The sequence below is a fragment of the Podarcis filfolensis genome (genome assembly GCF_964270895.1).
Source record: "Podarcis filfolensis genome assembly, chromosome: 16".
In the NCBI taxonomy this organism is placed as follows: Eukaryota; Metazoa; Chordata; class Lepidosauria; order Squamata; family Lacertidae; genus Podarcis; species Podarcis filfolensis.
Genome location: NC_139620.1, coordinates 8,850,386 through 8,868,184, shown reverse-complemented (window position 1 = coordinate 8,868,184; position 17,799 = coordinate 8,850,386). Strand labels below are relative to the sequence as shown.

The 17,799-nt window shown below is 48.7% G+C and overlaps 1 protein-coding gene across 1 annotated transcript; it reads left to right on the top strand.

Moving 5' to 3' along the window:
• The first annotated feature begins 2,783 nt into the window (after positions 1–2,783).
• On the top strand, positions 2,784–15,780 carry PMVK (phosphomevalonate kinase). Its single transcript, XM_083591594.1, has 5 exons — positions 2,784–3,127; positions 5,061–5,124; positions 8,508–8,660; positions 8,749–8,878; positions 13,652–15,780. The coding sequence occupies exons 1-5, from the start codon at positions 3,042–3,044 to the stop codon at positions 13,786–13,788; spliced, it is 570 nt and encodes a 189-aa protein (XP_083447720.1). The 5' UTR covers positions 2,784–3,041; the 3' UTR covers positions 13,789–15,780.
• Positions 15,781–17,799: the final 2,019 nt, after the last annotated feature.

The window sequence follows — 17,799 nt, the reverse complement described above, 5'->3', positions numbered from 1 at the left end:
GGTTGTCTCTGATTAAGTGGCCCATTGAAGGCCGTAAGGTGGATGTGGTGAGGGAGTGGGTGTGTGTGTGTGATGCTGGCAGGGTGGAAATGTCCTTCCAACAAGATATCCTCTTTTTGTTTTGCCATGGCAACAGCTTTCGGTCTTTTGCTGTTGTTGTTTTTTCAATGCAAGGACACCTGCTAAGAATATCGTTGTGAATCTTCCGGCCTGTGCATCTGAGTAATCCCTGAGTTTAAGAAAAGGACCACCGCTGAGTGATCAGCCCCCTGCTTTGCTGGAAGAAGGTCCCTAATTCAATTCCATGTAGCACTGGGTGAGGGGAAATCCTGGGTGGCTGCTGCCGGTCAGTGTAGACAACGCCAGGCTAGATGCACCAAACCTCTGACACAGCTCCATGTGTTCATGCCCCTGCTCAAACTCTCCTCTCTTTCCCAACAATGCATGCAGGATACTGGCTCACTGAAGTGTGTGTAAAGGAGGAATTGTATCTCTGAGCATAAGCAAAGTGCTTTCCCACCTCCAATACCTTTGGGATAGCTAGGGTTGCCATATGCCTGGAATTTCCCAGACATGTCCGGCGAAATTAGTGTCCAGGGGGAATTTTGAAAAATGGGCAAAATGTCCAGGCGATTCCCCCCACCAACTTTTGTATTCTGATTTTCAGTTCTTGAAATATGGCAACCCTAGATTAGCATCTGACTTGCAAGATGGATGCGCCAACTCCCATTGCAAAGCTGGAATCACACTTGTTGTTGTTTAGTCGTTTAGTCGTGTCCGATTCTTCGTGACCCCCTGGACCAGAGGACGCCAGGCACTCCTGTCTTCCACCGCCTCCCACAGTTTGGTCAAACTCATGCTGGTAGCTTCAAGAACACTGTCCCACCATCTCGTCCTCTGCCGTCCCCTTCTCCTTGTGCCCTCCATCTTTCCCAACATCAGGGTCTTTTCCAGGGAGTCTTCTCTTCTCCTGAGGTGGCCAAAGTATTGGAGCCTCAGCTTCAGGATCTGTCCTTCCAGTGAGCACTCAGGGCTGATTTCCTTCAGAATGGATAGGTTTGATCTACTTGCAGTCCATGGGGCTCTCAAGAGTCTCCTCCAGCACCAGAATTCAAAAGCATCAATTCTTTGGCGATCAGCCTTCTTTATGGTCCAGCTCTCGCTTCCATACATCACTACTGGGAAAACCACACTAAGAGGTCACAAATCCCACTGTTAAGAATGTGCTGCCCGCCTTTGCCATGTATCAATGGATGGGTGAGCCTCAAAGACAGATGGATTTACAAGGGATCTTCAACCTTCATCCTCTTTTTGTCACTCAGCAACACACAACTGGTCCTCCAGCCATCCACCCTACCATAGAGTTGTCTATGTTTTTGGCTAGATGGGCCCCTGCTAGGTTTGGGTGGGTTTGATGACCTTGAGAGCAGGAGTATCCGGCCAGAGCTGGGATGTCATTGTTGCAAGACTAAGAAGCGATTTTTCACATCAGTTGCGCCCAAGTTGCTGAATGTGCTGTTGGAATTGAGGAGGCGGAATGAGTCCATTGTGGCAGAAGCTTTTTTAAAGCCACACGTTCTTCACAACTGATGGAGATTGACTGGCGCAAGAGATCTCAGTGCCCACTCCAGCGGAGGCTGGTTCACTAGGGCAGATGTGGCAGGGCTCCGAAAACCCTCACTTGCCTTTCCTCTTAACTTACAACCAGTCCATCCGCTTCTTCCTCCTTCCTCTCCGTGTTGCCCTTGTAGAAGGCAGCAGTGAGGAGGATCATGGGGAAACAGGAACGAGAAATGGGTGGCTCTGCCTGTCATTGGGCTCTCTGGCGCCACCTTCTGTTGGGCTCCCTGCCTTTCGCCCAATCATCCCCAAACGGGCACCTGCGACCACTGGCCCCTTGCTTAGATAGGTTGGGTTGTTGTTGTTTTTTTTAAAAAGGTGAATTCATGAAGAGGATATTGGATATTAGTCATGACAAGTGGAACTTGCGACAGGATGGGGGGCTCTTGTTTAAGAGGCTGGCCAGCCATGCCCACTTCCTGGGTACTCCATTGCATCTGCCAATTTCAGATCAGTTATTATTCTGTTATTAGAGCATGCTCAGACCTCAATGGACAGGGGTTTTTTTGGGGGGGAGGCTCCCCCTCTTTAGAGTTTCCCTCCCAAAATACTTTGCTTTGTACATTAAGCCAGCAGAACTATTTGTGTGTGTCTGTACGCACCTGCGGCCTACATATTCAAACCTAGCTACCAATCTGAATTTTTTTAATGTTACTATTTCTTTTGGATCATCCTCGGTAAGTTACTCCCTCACTTCTCTCAAGGACTATCTTATAATACGAATAAGTATACAACACTCATTTTTAAATGGGCATGCTTATTACACTTTTTCAAATTAAGAGTGAAACCGAAAATACTTTAAATTCAGTAGAATTGTTTTGGTATCACTGTAAATCAGCTATAACTGGGGTGGGGGAGAGAAGAGAAAACCCCCCTTTTTTAATACATATTTCAAAAGTCATTATTTCTTAACTATTTCCAAACACTCAACACTCAGGAAATGTTTATAAACATAAAAAACTTCTTTATTTTTTTAAAAAATGGAACATATGTATTGCGGCATAAGCCTCCCAAATGACCCCCTTCTGTCCTTTGTGCCTAAACTGAGATGATATATATCATTTAAATATGCAAATGACGCCTGTCTCCACCTAACACACCAGGACGCAGGTTCCATACGGGGCGTGGCTTAAGAATAGCCCCTCCCCCTTTCAGATCGTTCTATTCCGCCCACGCCGCGTGATTCGGTCTTCCTCGTCCCGTCCATCTCTTTCCACCGCCCCCTTTTTTTGCTTTCCTCACTTGGTAGCGCCCGCTTTCCAGGAAGCGGCGCCTGCGACGTCCCCATTGGTGCGAGGCGGGCGGAGGGCGGCGGGACGGAATGCTCAGTTCCGGACGAGACCATTAAGGCCGGCAAAGGGAGGGAGACGTTGTTGAGTGCTGCTTGCTGCTGCTGCTGCTGCTGCGGAGTTCTTCTTGCAATGGCCCAGACGCCGAAGCTGATCTTGCTCTTCAGCGGGAAGAGAAAGTCGGGCAAGGACTTCGTGGCCGAGGAAATCCAGAGCCAGTAAGCAGCGCCGCGGGGATTGCACAAGAGCAGGCGGGAGGAAGTGTTCTGCCCCCCCGTGCATGATGGCGGGTGGCGGGGTGGGTGGGATGCGGGCGAAAGACCACCCACCGCTCCACGTGCGCGCGGGATCCGGCGGGGAGAGACCTTCCCAAACCTCTATTACCCCCATTTTTTAATTTTCAAGCCTTTTCTAGGGGTGGTGGCAAGACTTCTCTCAATCTCGTGTCCGCAGCGAACGTCTGAACCCGGAGCGCACGCGAGATCGGCCCCGACCTCCCCTCTCCCCGTGCTTAGGAGGGGAAAGAAGCGACACCCCACGGTCCCCCCATTTTTTAATTTTCAAGCCTTTTTTTTTGAGTGGTGGCAAGACTTCTCTCAATCCCGTTCCCGTGTCCGCAGCGAACGTCTGAAGCGGGAGCGCACGCGAGATCGGCCCCGACCTCTCCTCTCCCCGTCGTTAGGAGGGGAAAGAAGCGACACCCCACGGCTTGGGGCTTTGGGGAGGCAAGACGGTCTTCCGTGTTTCCTCCTTTTGTTTCCTTCCTCCCCCTTCACACGTGACGGGGCTGGGAGAAGGTTGCGAGGAAGTGTAGAAAAGTTGCCATGGGCAGTTGGAAGAAGCCCACCATGCAGGGGTGTGGGGAGGAGGGAAAGCCACGAGTTGCAGGAGTTTAATCCAACGTTAGTCCTTAAGGTAAAGGTAAAGGCCGAGGGCCTTCTGGTGGTTCCCCCATTGCGAGAAGTGAGGTTACAGGGAACCAGACAGAGGGCCTTCTTGGTAGTGGCGCCCGCCCTGTGGAACACCCTCCCGTCAGATGTCAAAGAGAACAACAACTACCAGACTTTTAGAAGACATCTGAAGGCAGCCCTGTTTAGGGAAGTTTTTAATATCTAATGCTGTATTGTTTTTAACATTTGATTGGGAGCCGCCCAGAGTCGCTGGGGAGACTCAGCCAGATGGGTGTGGTATAAATAATAAATTATTATTATTATAATTATTATAAAGGGATCCCTGACTGTTAGGTCCAGTCATGGATGACTCTTGGGTTGCAGCAACACTCATCTCGCTTTATTGGCCGAGGGAGCCGGCGTACAGCTTCCGGGTCGTGGCCAGCATGACTAAGCCGCTTCTGGCAAACCAGAGCAGTGCACGGAAATGCCGTTTACCTTCCCGCCGGAGTGGTACCTATTTATCTACTTGCACTTTGAGGTGCTTTCGAACTGCTAGGTTGGCAGGAGCAGGGACCGAGCAACGGGAGCTCACCCCGTCGCGGGGATTCGAACCGCCGACCTTCTGATCGGCAAGTCCTAGGCTCTGTGGGAAAGCAGGCAAGATCCACAGTCTGCCAAGCCCTTCCCTGGAGGGAGGTGATGTTCTCAAACTTTGCAGCGCATCTGATGGGAAGAGACTAGGCCTTGTTTAAGCCAAGGCAGAGTTCATAAGAAGAGCCTGGCTGCTGGGATCAGGCCAGTGGTCCAGCTAGTCCAGCATCGTGTTCTCACAGTGGGTGTCTGTCCCCATGGAGATGTTGAGATTCGAACCTGGGACCTTTAGCATGCAAAACAGACTCTGCCACTGAGCTATAGCCTAGAGGTCAGCAAACGTTTTCAGCAGGGGTCCAGTCCACTGTCCCTCAGACCTTGTGGGGGGCTGGACTATATTTTGAAGAAAAAAATAATGAACGAATTCCTATCCCCACAAATAACCCAGAGATGCATTTTAAATAAAAGGACACATTCTACTCATGTAAAAACACACTGATTCCCGGACTGTCTGTGGGCCAGATTTAGAAGGTGATTGGGCCGGATCCGGCCCCCAGGCCTTAGTTTGCCTACCTACCCATAGCCCTTCTCCCCTAAAGGGTCCTTGAGGACGGAAACTTCTGCCATGTTTGGATCTGCTTCATTTAAATTTTTTCTCCCCTGACAGGTTGGGCCCTGATGTTTGCACTATCCTGCGGCTGTCAGAACCCCTCAAAGAGCAGTATGCCAAGGTAGGTTGTGGCTCCCTCAATTTGTGCCCCTTTATCTTTCCTTTTATATGCATCATAGCATCCTTGCCGAGTTAGGCCGAGAGTTGGAAAATAGAAGGGCGACCGAAATAGATCGAGGGGGGTTGCGCGACTCCCCTGTGAGAGAAGGTTGCAGCAGCATTCGGGGGGACTTTCTATTTCAGAGAAAAAGGCAGATGAGAGGGGACACGATGGGAGTTTATAAAATCACGCGTGTCTCGGAGAGTTGTACTTCTCCCTCTCCGGTAATACCAGAACTCACTGAAGCTCAGCAAAGCTGAATGCTGGAAGATTGCTGACAAATAAAAGATAAACAAACAGTGGAACTGTGGAACTCCCTGCCACAAGAGGCAGTGATGGGCCCCAAACTGGGTGGCTTTAAAAGAGGGCTGGGCAAAATTCCTGGAGCAGAGGGCTATCAATGGTTATTAGTCATGATGACTATGCTCTGCGTACACAGCAAATGCTTCCGTTTACCAGTTGCTGGCAATTGCAGGAGGGGAGAAAGTTTCTCTTGTGCTTGGGTCCTTTCTCTGGGCTTCCCATTGAGTCATCTGGTTGGCCACTGTAAGAACAGGAAGCTGGAATGGATGGGCCTTTGGCCTGGTCCAGCAAGGCTCTCTTGATGTTCTAGGATAGCTTTGCTGACAGCCTCGGATAGATTCCCTCTCCTCTATCTCTTCTAATAATAATAATAATAATAATAATAATAATAATAATAATAATACAGCGGTACCTCGGGTTACAGACGCTTCAGGTTACAGGTGCTTCAGGTTACAGACTCCGCTATCCCAGAAATAGTACCTCAGATTAAGAACTTTACTTCAGGGTGAGAACAGAAATCGCACGACTGCAGCAGGAGTCCCCATTAGCTAAAGTGGTACCTCAGGTTAAGAACAGATTCAGGTTAAGAACGGACCTTCAGAACGAATTAAGTTCTTAACCTGAGGTACCACTGTAATAAATAATAATAATAAATTTTATTTATACCCCGCCCTCTCTGGCCAGAGCCGGGCTCAGGGCAGCTAACACCAGTAAAATTACAGTAAAAACATAATAGGGGAAAAAACCCCAATTTAAAATACAAGTTAAAATGCAATTTAAAATGCAGCTTCATTTTAAAATAGCTGATAAATCAAGACCATAAGGGGAGGGAAACATAAGGGTCAGACTGAGTCCAAACCAAAGGCCAGGCGGAACAGCTCTGTCTTGCAGGCCCTTCAGAAAGATGTCAAGTCCCGCAGGGCCCTGGTCTCTTGTGACAAAGCCTTCCACCAAGTCGGGGCCAGTACTGAAAAGGCCCTGGCCCTAGTTGAGACCTATCTAACCACCTTGCAACTTGGGACCTCCAAAATGTTGTCATTTGTGGACCTTAAGGTCCTCCGCGGGACATACCAGGAGAGGCAGTCCTGTAGGTACGTGGGTCCTAGGCCGCATAGGTCTTTAAAGGTCAAAACCAGCACCTTAAACCTGACCCTGTACTCCACCGGGAGCCAGTGCAGTTGGTAAAGCACTGGATGACTGTGATCCGATGGCAAGGAGCCTCGCCGTGGCATTTTGCACCCGCTGGAGTTTATGGGTCAGCTTCAAGGGCAGCCCCGCGTAGAGCGAGTTACAATAATCAAGCCTGCATGGATCACTGTGGCCCGATCTTAGTGGATTTGTCTTATCCCGTTTTAAAAACAGTTGCCCACATGCATTTGTCATGGGCTGGCTGGATGAAGAGGAGTGGCGGGAGGCACTAGCTAGGGAACCCCCCAGGGAACGGCCAGGGGAAGAAAGCTCAGAGCCAGGGGAATGGTAGTGGGATGACGATGTGAGGTCAGAGCAAGAAGAGGGAGCAGGCAAGGAGGAGGAGGTGGCGGCAGAAGCTGAAGAGCAGGGGTCAGCAAACTTTTTCAGCAGGGGGCTGGTCCGCTGACCCTCAGACCTTGTAGGGGGCCAGACTATATTTTTTTGGGGCGGGGAATGAGCGAATTCCTAAGCCCCACAAATAACCCAGAGATGCATTTTAAATAAAAGCACACATTCTACACTGATTCCCAGACTGTCTGCGGGCTGGATTTAGAAGACGATTGGGCCGGATCCAGCCCCTGAGCCTTAGTTTGCCTACCCATGATCTATCCAGGGGTCAGCAACCTTTTTCAGCAGGGAGCCGGTCCACTGTCCCTCAGACCTTGTGGGGGGCCGGACTATATTTTTTGGGGGGATGAACGAATTCCTATGCCCCACAAATAACCCAGAGATGCATTTTAAATAAAAGGACACATTCTACTCAGGTAAAAACACGCTGTTTCCAGGACCGTCCGTGGGCCAGATTTAGAAGGCGATTGGGCCAGATCCGGCCCCTGGGCCTTAGTTTGCCTACCCATGCTGAAGAGGGAACAAGGCTTAGTGAGCAGGGAGGAGCCTATGGCAGAGAGAGGCCCAGAATCAGAGACAGAAGTGGAGGCTGGAGAGGACCAGGAAGGGGGGGGGGGTCAAGCTTCTGAAGACACCAGGGAGTCTCCCCCTCCTGCTGCGGCCAGCTCCTCTCCCCTTTGGTATCCCAGGACCAGAAGAGGTATGAAGAGGGTGGAGCAAAGGCAGACACGCTGAGGAGTCTCAGATTGCTGGTGGAGGACTCAGCTGTGGGAAGGCAGGGCCCTTCAGTCCTCACAGCTGCCTCTTTGGGGCAAGCAAGAGCTTCTGGGAAGAGTTGCTGAAAATAATAATATAATTTATTATTTATACCCCTCCCATCTGGCTGGGTTTTCACCAGCCACTCTGGGTGGTTCTCAACAGAATATTAAAAACACTATAAAACATCAAACATTAAAGACTTCCCTAAACAAGGCTGCCTTAAGGCATCTTCTAAAAGTCAGATAGTTCTTTATTTCCTTGACATCTGATGGGAGGGCGTTCCACAGGGTGGGTGCCACTACTGAGAAGGCCCTCTGCCTGGTTCCCTGTAGCTTCACTTCTTGCGGTGAGGGAATTGCCACAAGGCCCTTGGAGCTGGACCTCAGTGTCCAGGCTGGACAATGGGGGTGGAGACGCTCCTTCAGGTATACTGGACTGAGGCCGTTTAGGGCTTTCAAGGCCAGCACCAACACCTTGAATTGTGCTCGGAAACGTACTGGGAGCCAATGCAGGTCTTTCAGGACCGGTGTTATATGGTCTCTTTGTATAAAGAGTTGTCACTGACATCAGGTGGTTTATTGGTTCATTGCTGGCGTACGCCTGACTCCAGCTCCTGACAGTATTTCACGAGGAAGTGAGTCCCACAAGTTACTTAGGAGTAGACCCTTGGATTGGTTTTGTTCGCCAATTGTTTTCATCCCGGAGCTTTGATAACTGGCTCGCCTCTCTGGCCTTCCCTGTAGGAGCACGGCTTGGACTTCCAGCGCCTTTTGGACTCCAGCTCTTATAAGGAGACGTATCGGCAGGACATGATCCGATGGGGAGAGGAGCGGCGCCAGACCGACCCGGGATTCTTCTGCCGCATTGTGGTCGAGGGCGTTACGCAGCCCATCTGGGTAAGGCTGAGCGGTGGCAAATTGCTGGTGGCAGGGATTGATTCGAACCCACCTCCCCGGATGTTAACCCGCCAGTCTTCCCACGCAGATAGTGAGTGACACGAGGCGAATCTCGGACGTGGAGTGGTTCCAGGACGTGTATGGGGATCTGGTGAAAGTGGTGCGTGTCGTAGCCACGGAGGAGACGCGAAAGAGACGGGCCTGGGTGTTCGTAATGGGTGAGTGAACCACAGGCAAGGCTGCCTCTTGTTTCTCTGCTCATTGCCCAATGCAGGGCTTGGTGTGCAATTAGGCTTTTAAAATTCAGTGCAAAACAAAACCCCGCATTTAATCATTTGGCAGTTCTTTGCGGTAATGAGAAAAAAGCCCTGCTCCAATAAAAATAATAGTTCAGATCATAATATTTTCTGCGAGAAAATAAGACTGATCATAAAATGGCAACCTTTCCCTCCTATATATATGGAAAGGCAAGGTTGTCGTCACGCAGCCCCCAATGGAGGGCTTGTAGTGCTTCATCACAGTCCTGGATTTGCATGAAGAAACAGGGTTAGGAAGGTGAGAAGCGAGCTTAGTAAGTTCATGGGGCGGGAAGGGGAAGCAGCGCTTCTCAAACTTGGGTCCCCAGCTTGGGTTGTTGGACTACAACTCCCATCATCCCTGACCACTGGTCCTGCTAGCTAAGGATGATGGAATTTGTAGTCCAACAAGAGCTGAGGGCCCAAACTTGAGAAACACTGCTCTGGGGGGGGGGTTAATCCTGGAGAGATGCAGCAATGTAGTGTAGACAAAACTGGACTAGACTGGAACCAACGAGGTTGACCTGCTATAAAGGAGCTTTCTGTACCCCTAAGGACTGTTCTTCCTATATATTAGGTGAGCAATCAAGTCAAAGCCAATCCGCTTTGATGATGCTTCTGAACACCAGTTGCTGGAAACCAACGAGGGGACTGGCGCTCTGGTCCTGCTTGTCTGGGCTTTCCGTAGGCATGGAATCATAGAATTGTAGAGTTGGAAGGGACCCAAGGGTCATCTAGTCCAACCCCCTTCAAGGCAGGAATATTTCCAAGACCTTACTTGGAAAATGAATACAACCCAGGTGGTTAAGAAAGCCCAACAGAGACTCCATCTCCACAGAGTATTGCGGAAGAACAATGTCAATCAACATCTGATGATCTCCTTCTACCGGTCAACAGTAGAAAGTGTCCTTTCATACTGCATCGCGGTGTGGTACGCTGGTTTGACATCATCTGATAGGAAGTGCCTATAGGTAAAGGACCCCTGACCATTAGGTCCAGTCGTGACCGACTCTGGGGTTGTGGCGCTCATCTCGCTTTATTGGCCGAGGGAGCCGGCGCACAGCTTCCGGGTCATGTGGCCAGCATGAATAAGCTGCTTCAGGTAAACCAGAGCAGCACACGGAAACGGCGTTTACCTTCCCGCTGGAGCGGTACCTATTTATCTACTTGCACTTTGATGTGCTTTTGAACTGCTAGGTTGGCAGGAGCAGGGACTGAGCAACGGGAGCTCACCCCGTCGCAGGGATTCGAACCGCCAACCTTCTGGTCGGCAAGTCCTAGGCTCTGGTTTAACCCACAGCACCACCCGCGTCCCTGGAAGTGCCTATAGAGGGTGGTGAATACAGCGCAAGATATTACGGGCTGTCCCGTGAATCCGCTGGATGAAATAGCGGAAGAACGTTGCCTCAGGAGAGTGAGGAAAATTCTCAGGGATGATTCACACCCTGGCCGGCACTTTCTTGATCTCCTGCCCTCAGGCAGAAGATATAGAAGCCTGATTAGTCGCACCAACAGGGTAAAGAACAGCTTCTGTCTGTGGGCTGTTAGGCTGCTGAATGAAAAGATAACAACAGGGCAATTGACTTTCGGGTTTGGTGTGTGTGTGTCGGTAAACGAGGGGAATTACGACTAAGAGAGCTGAGTGGGGGGTGCTCAAGTAATCTCACTGTATACAAGTTGTACAAGTGACAATAAAGTATTTCAATTCAGCTGTCCCATACGGGGACCGCGCCTGCAACCTTGGCGCTATCAGCACCACACTCTCACCAACGGAGCTATCCTGGCATCTCTGGTCAGGATGGTGGCTTTATCCTGCCATTCCTATGTCCTATCCACTCTTCCCCACCACCTGAATTTGGGAAGCTTGTGTCAATAATGATAGTAATTTGTTATTCATGTGCTGCCCACCTGACTGGGTTGCCCCAGACACTCTGGGCGGTTTCCAGCAAAGTATAACCCCCACTACAAAACATCTAACATTAAAATTTTCCCTATACAGTTGTACTTTGGTTTTCGAATAAGCTTAGTTCCTGAACGTTTGGGCTCCCGAATGTCGCAAACCCAGAAGTGACTGTTCTGGTTTGCACATGATTTTTGGAAGCCGAATGTCCGACAGGGCTTCCGCGGCTTCTGATTGGTTGCAGGCGCGATTTGGTGTTTGAAAGTGTTTTGGAAGTCGAACAGACTTCCGGAATGGATTCTGTTCAACTTCCAAGGTATGACTGTTTAGGGCTGCCTTCAGATGTCTTCTAAAAGTCATAGAGATACTGATCTCCTCAGGTATACAGGACTAGTGAGGTGAGGTGTGAATATTCTCTGCTAGAAAATTCCCTGGAGAATATTCTCCACAAACTGTAAATTCTAATGTAAGAACCAGTTTTACAAACCTTAAAAATCTAGTAAATAATAAGTCAAGCTGTGATATTGCCAGCGTAAGTAATGAATAATGATTTTTTTTTAATCCAGTTACATTACTGGGCATTGTGCCATTCACCATTGGCAGTTCTGAAATGTGAGCTACAAAAAACATTTTTAGTTTTAGTTTTAAAAATGCTATTCATTTAATTTAATGAACATTTGAATTTGTTTGTATTTCAACTATATGTAATAGCCTTTTTTCTATTTTGGTGTGACCTTATTCTTAGCAATTCTCTACTTTTGGCCATACAGTGTGATTTTGTTTTCATAGAAAGTAGCTTTAATACTTTATACACTTAAAGTACCTAGGCCTATACAGTTATGTGTAACAGATTGTGAGGTGGCCTTGATTTAAACAGTTGACGTTTCTATATTTTTATTTCGTGCCAGTAACTGGTTTTTGCAGTGCCATTCAATGGTACAAGGTGCCATTTACCAGAGATTGACATACTGAAATATATTATCATATAATAATATATTTAATGTTAATGGCTTCTTTTTTATATGTATGCATATAGTTTTGCTTATCAAGCTGTATTTTAGTCACCAAATCAGTCATTTCTTTTTTCTTTTTTCTTTCTCCTCCTGTGATGAGGCTGCATTTTAATATTTTAATGTTTCAATATTTTAATGTTGTATTTTAATCTTGTCTTTAAGTTGTATTCATTCAACTTGTTTTTATTATTGCTTGTTAGCCGCCCTGAGCCCGGCCTTGGCTGGGGAGGGCGGGGTATAAATAAAAAATTATTATTATTATTATTATTAAGTGTTAGCGCTGTTAGAAGCACAAGATAGCCTTTTACTGAATTTACTTGTATCAAACCTTAAGATGCCAATCGTATTTTTTGGACTTGTCCTATAACATGTCTATTCTCCTATTTTAAATGAAAATTCATTAATTGAGAATATTCTCGAGAATATTCTCCGAAAGATTACAGTGGTACCTCTGGATGCGAACGCAACTTGTGTCACCACTTCCGCGCATGCGCGTGACGTCATTTTGAGCGTCTGCACATACGCAAATGGCGAAACCCGGAAGTAACGCGCTCCGTTACTTCCGGGTCGCCGCGGAGTGCAACCCAAAGAGGCTTAACCTGAAGCGACTTCAACCTGAGGTATGACTGTATTCTTGAGAATTTAACATCACTATACAGCAGGGATGTCCAACAGGTCGATCACGATCTACTGGCAGATCCCCACGAGGTGGGTAGATTGCGGTCGATCTCTGGCTCCCTTTCCTTGGCATCACTAAAACTTTCTCCTGCCCCGCCCCCTCGCCCTGCTCTCCATTGTTGTTTGATCTCCGGAAGGGAAGATGGAGCTTTTTCTGTGCTGCTGGTTTCATCCATAGCGATATTTTATCCCTTGCCTTGCCTTTAAAACCCCCCCCACCCCCCGCAAAAAGCTTTTGTTTAACCCCTTAAAAACTGGGCTTTCCTCCTCCCTAAAAAAAAAGCTCAACAGCTTTGAACCCCCCAAAACCAGGAGTAGATCGTTGCTAGTTTTTAAAAGTAGATTGCAGTCTCTTGAGAGTTGGCCACCCTGCTATACGGGACCGAGACCATTTAGCACCAGCAAGTCAAATGTGAGGCATTCCCAAAGTAAAGGAAGGATTGAACTCTGATTAATAAGAATACACACAGAGGCTTGAACCAGCAAGACTATGGGAAGGTTGTGTATAATAATCTCTCTGTCTCCAGGCCCTGGCCCAGGTCGTTTTATTCACAAAAGAGCTTTTTACAGAGTGTTCGTAAGAACCAATCAGATTTCTTCTGAGCATTTCCACAAACCCCACGTGGGCACAAAGTTAAACTACAAACACTAGTTAAGCATGCATACTTTTGGGGTAAATGAATGAAAACTACAAAGGAGTGTATTCAGCAACCCCGGAGGTCATAAACAATCAATACACATGATAAGAAGGATGGCCAGGAGGACAGCAATCATTATCACCTTTATGTGAAACCTGTTTCCTGGCCCTAATATTAACATCCTAAGATTAACATATCAGAAAAGCTACAGCAAAGAAACTGCCCACTGTCTTTGATGACCCAGGACGCCTGCTGTCTGTGTACGTGACCGGTCAAGAAAGAGAAATGGAACAGGGATGCAGAGGTGTGGATTTATCCAAAATCATATCAAAATAGTTTAAACCCAGTCAACGCAATGCTTTCATTGCTGACACAGATGGCTTACTCTATATTTGTTATAATTCCTCATAGCAATCCCACCTGATCACTACAAAATGGCCTGTCTTCCCTCTCCTCTCCACCCCAGGGATTGACGACGCGGAATCCGAATGTGGCCTGGATCAGGGCGTGCCTTATGACTGGGTCATCACCAACGACGGAGACCAGCTTTCCCTGGACGCTCAGCTGGAGAAACTGCTTCAGTTTATCCACAGCAAGCTGTAGCGCAACCCAGGGCCCTTGTGTTATCTCCACTTCCTTCCCTTTCTCTCTCTCTCTCTCTCTGTCTCCCTCCACCCCACCCTCCATTCCTTCGGGACCTGGGCTGGGGTTTGGCTGCATCACCAAAGAAAGAGAATCTGGAGAATGCCGCCGTAGCCACCGGGCTGCGGTCAGGTGTGCCTCGAGGCAAGGCATTTCTGGGTGGGGTTGGTTTTTTGACACCCACCCCACCCTTCTCTTCCTTTCATTTTGGAGAGTCCATTCCAGCGAGTGCCATAATCCAGTGCCAGTTCTTCCCTCCCCGGGACTCCATTCCAGGCAGGGTGTGCGTCTCCATCCTGGCCGACTGCTCGCTTGTGTGTCATTTCTGCGGGCTGTTCTTTTGCACTCGTACCTGGCACTGGCGCCTTCCCCACCTAGCATCAGGTGGGGGCTGATGTTTGCAGGAAATGTATGTTTGTGCTGTGGGGAATGGGCGGTTTTTGGTCCGTTTCGGGTTTTCCTTCCTCCTCCCATCTTGGGTCGCAGTTTTAGACTCTTACAGCTTTCGGCCACCAGGGGGCAGAATAACCTCAAGCTTAACACTTCCACGGCTCTGTTTCCCTGGACAAATCTTATTTCGTAACCCTTGCCTAGCTCTGTGCCTGTCAATCATCCTGTCCACCTGAATCCGGCAGGATAGGGTCCCCTCGGCGGGTTGAATTATATGCATGTTATTTTCAGGGGGCATTTTCTGGTCCTGCTCCTTGTCCCAGATTCAAGCTGATTTTTATCTCAGACAGGAATGCTTTTGAGTGTTACTTTTAGCTGCTTCTGCTAATGACTGAACACACACACTTTCCCTAAGGTGGGGGGAATCGCTGTGCCTTATTCTTAAAAGTGCTGACCTCCTCCTGTTCTCCTCGCTTGCCCGGCTCCCCAGCCCAATCTTTAATTTGGGAATCATCTCACCAACTTCTTCCTTGACCAAGGCTCCTGTGCCTTTTCCTTGCTGTGTGATGGGAACGAGGCGGGGGGCTGAAGTTCAACAGGTGGGGATCAAGCCAGAGTGGGAGAGCTGAGCCTGTTGGATTAATCCCCAGAACATAAACGACACAGGGCTTTTTTACTTGGATGGGAACGTTGTTCGGCAAGTTCTGAAGGACACAGGAGCCATGATGGGGAAAGTAGTTGGCAACGCGACCAAAATGGGTTCTAAGCTGAGAAATTGCAGGGCAGGCTTTTGCTGCTGAAGAGGAGAGAGGGGGGCAACCAAACTGTGTGGGAATTGAGTGTTGAGTGCTTGGGCTGGGGTGAGATAGTCACGTGGGCTGGTGTTGGGAGCAAAATTCGGGACAGGATGAAGGTTTGCTATTGATGCAACCCGATTTGCCCCCAGGCTACAGAATACCTAGCATATTCCCTGGCCATGTTTGTACATCATGCCAAACCACGGTTTAGTGTCACGCGAATGAGCCTAGTCCCCTCTAGGGGTCATGCGTTTCCCCTCTCCTTATTCTCTTGCACAGCCAGAAGAGGAGGATTTTGGAAGATTCTGCTTCCCCTTAAACTTGCCATGTCAAATCCCAGTTTCACCATAGCAAGGGCTCATTTCAGCAAGGCAGCTTCAGGAAACCATGGTTTGCATTTGGCATCTTTTGACACAGACCATAGTCGAGCCGTGATGCTCATTCAGATGCAAGCTGGCAACAGCTTCTGACACTGTCCTGGCTGCGTAGGAGGCTGAGGGTCTGGGGGAGAGGCAGTCCGGCTCTATAATGCTGCACTAAACCGTGGTTTGAGTGTAACGTGCAAACACAACCCGGGTACACGGGACAAGGTCCTCTCTCTGCTCCTTTCAGCACACCTGACTTCCTTCCCCGCACCACAAACTGGATGTGCGGCTGTATAATCTCTTGCTAATGCCACTCACTGCTCAACCAAATGCCCATCTCTCTTCCCCTCTGGAGAGGAAGAAGATTGTTGTACTCAAAATAAAGCTTTGGATTGGTTACAGTTTCCGGCTCTCATCTGTCTAGAATAGTCCAGTTTCTGTCGGGTGGGTCTGGAGTCTCGTTTGCTCAGGTGCAGAACGTGGAGTCGGTCAAGATAGTTCTTGCACAGGGGTCAGCCAAACTCAAGGTTTCCTCCATTTGAGGTTGCTGGCCTTTACATCGCCCATCACCCCTGACCACTGGCCTGCCTGGCTGGGGCTGATTTGAGGTTGTTGTTTTCCCCCATCTATCTGTGAAGTGAATGAATGAATTTTATTATTACGGTCACAGACCAGTTCCGGCTCACTTACAATATCAGGAAAATCATAAAACACAACAGGAATACATTGAATGGCAATTGGGTATAACAGAGACAATATAGATATAGCAGCAGTTTAAAATATATATTAAATCTTGATCACTAAAATATAATCTAAAATTGTCATTTAAAACCTTAATCATTTTGGTAGTACAGCTTGTTCCCTAGGTGTTATGGCAGTCGCACAGAATTTGGCCACCCTTAGCGTGATCTCTAAAGGGACGCGGGTGGTGCTGTGGGTAAAACCTCAGCGCCTAGGACTTGCCGATCGCATGGTCGGCGGTTCGAATCCCCGCGGCGGGGTGCGCTCCTGTCGTTCGGTCCCAGCGCCTGCCAACCTAGCAGTTCAAAAGCACCCCCGGGTGCAAGTAGATAAATAGGGACCGCTTTATAGCGGGAAGGTAAACGTGTTCCGTGTGCTGCACTGGCTCGCCAGATGCAGCTTGTCACGCTGGCCACGTGACCCGGAAGTGTCTGCGGACAGCGCTGGCTCCCGGCCTCTAGAGTGAGATGAGCGCACAACCCTAGAGTCTGTCAAGACTGGCCCGTACGGGCAGGGGTACCTTTACTGCGTGATCTCTAGATCCTTGTCCTCTACCAGGAATTTTAGACTGACTGACTGACTGTCTATCTACAGGTATCTATCTATCTATCATCTATTTTTTCTTCAGGTTGCTCATGGTTCTCCCCCTCCACAACCCTGTGAGGTAGGTTAGACTGAAAAGTACAGTGGTACCTCAGGTTAAGTACTTAATTCGTTTCGGAGGTCCGTTCTTAACCTGAAACTGTTCTTGACCTGAAGCACCACTTTAGCTAATGGGGCCTCCTGCTGCTGCCTCACCGCCGGAGCACAATTTCTGTTCTCATCCTGAAGCAAAGTTCTTAACCCGAAGTACTATTTCCTGGTTAGCGGAGTCTGTAAGCTGAAGTGTATGTAACCCGAGGTACCACTGTAGTGCCTTGCTTGCTTAATGGCCAAGTAGGGGTCTGAACCCTGGTCTCTCCTGGTTCCTAGTCCAACCCCCTAACCACAGCACCGCCACTGCCTCTCATCAAACACAGCTTGCTTTGGAAACTAGCCGTTTCAGATAAACAGCACTGCATTTATTTCCACTGCTAGGGGGAACATGGGTATGAATTGGGGACCTCGTAATCTGCAGTCAAATGCTCTACTATCGGAAGGCTGTCGATTGCCTACTTCTTGTTGGCATCCATGTCTTGAGAGACAATGGAGTACGCTTCCAGGGGTGAAGGCAAACCGCTGGAGAATTGCACTGCCTGCTGCAGCTGCAGAGACCGGTAACTTGCTGCCTCCTGTGGTGTTTTTGCTGTGTTAGCAGCACCAAAGTGACCTCTCTGGGGCGCAAGCCTGGGCAGTGTGTATGGAGGTCCTGGGCTGCTCAGATGACAAAGACCGCTTATGTCCATGTAATAAGTGCTGGAAGTGTAAAGATAAAGAGGGCACTTTTTACCACATGTGGTGGGAATGTAATATACAACGGGAAAAGATATACAACGAATTGAAGAAGATTTTAAAATACACATTTATAAAGAAGCCAGAAGTCTTTCTGTTAGGAGTATTAGGAAATGAGATAAAAAGAAAGGATTGCAAATTTGTGCAATATGCAGTAACAGCAGCAAGAGTGCTACTGGCCCAGAAATGGAAACAACAGGAAATACCGACTGTGGAGGAATGGAGAATAAAGCTGTTAGACTATGCGG

Excerpts from the sequence above, each read along its gene's own strand:
- PMVK (XM_083591594.1), top strand. The coding sequence starts at position 3,042 with ATGGCCCAGACGCCGAAGCTGATCTTGCTCTTCAGCGGGAAGAGAAAG. Across the intron at positions 5,125-8,507 it reads TCAAAGAGCAGTATGCCAAG|GAGCACGGCTTGGACTTCCA; the intron begins GTAGGTTGTGGC and ends CCTTCCCTGTAG. Across the intron at positions 8,879-13,651 it reads GGCCTGGGTGTTCGTAATGG|GGATTGACGACGCGGAATCC; the intron begins GTGAGTGAACCA and ends TCTCCACCCCAG.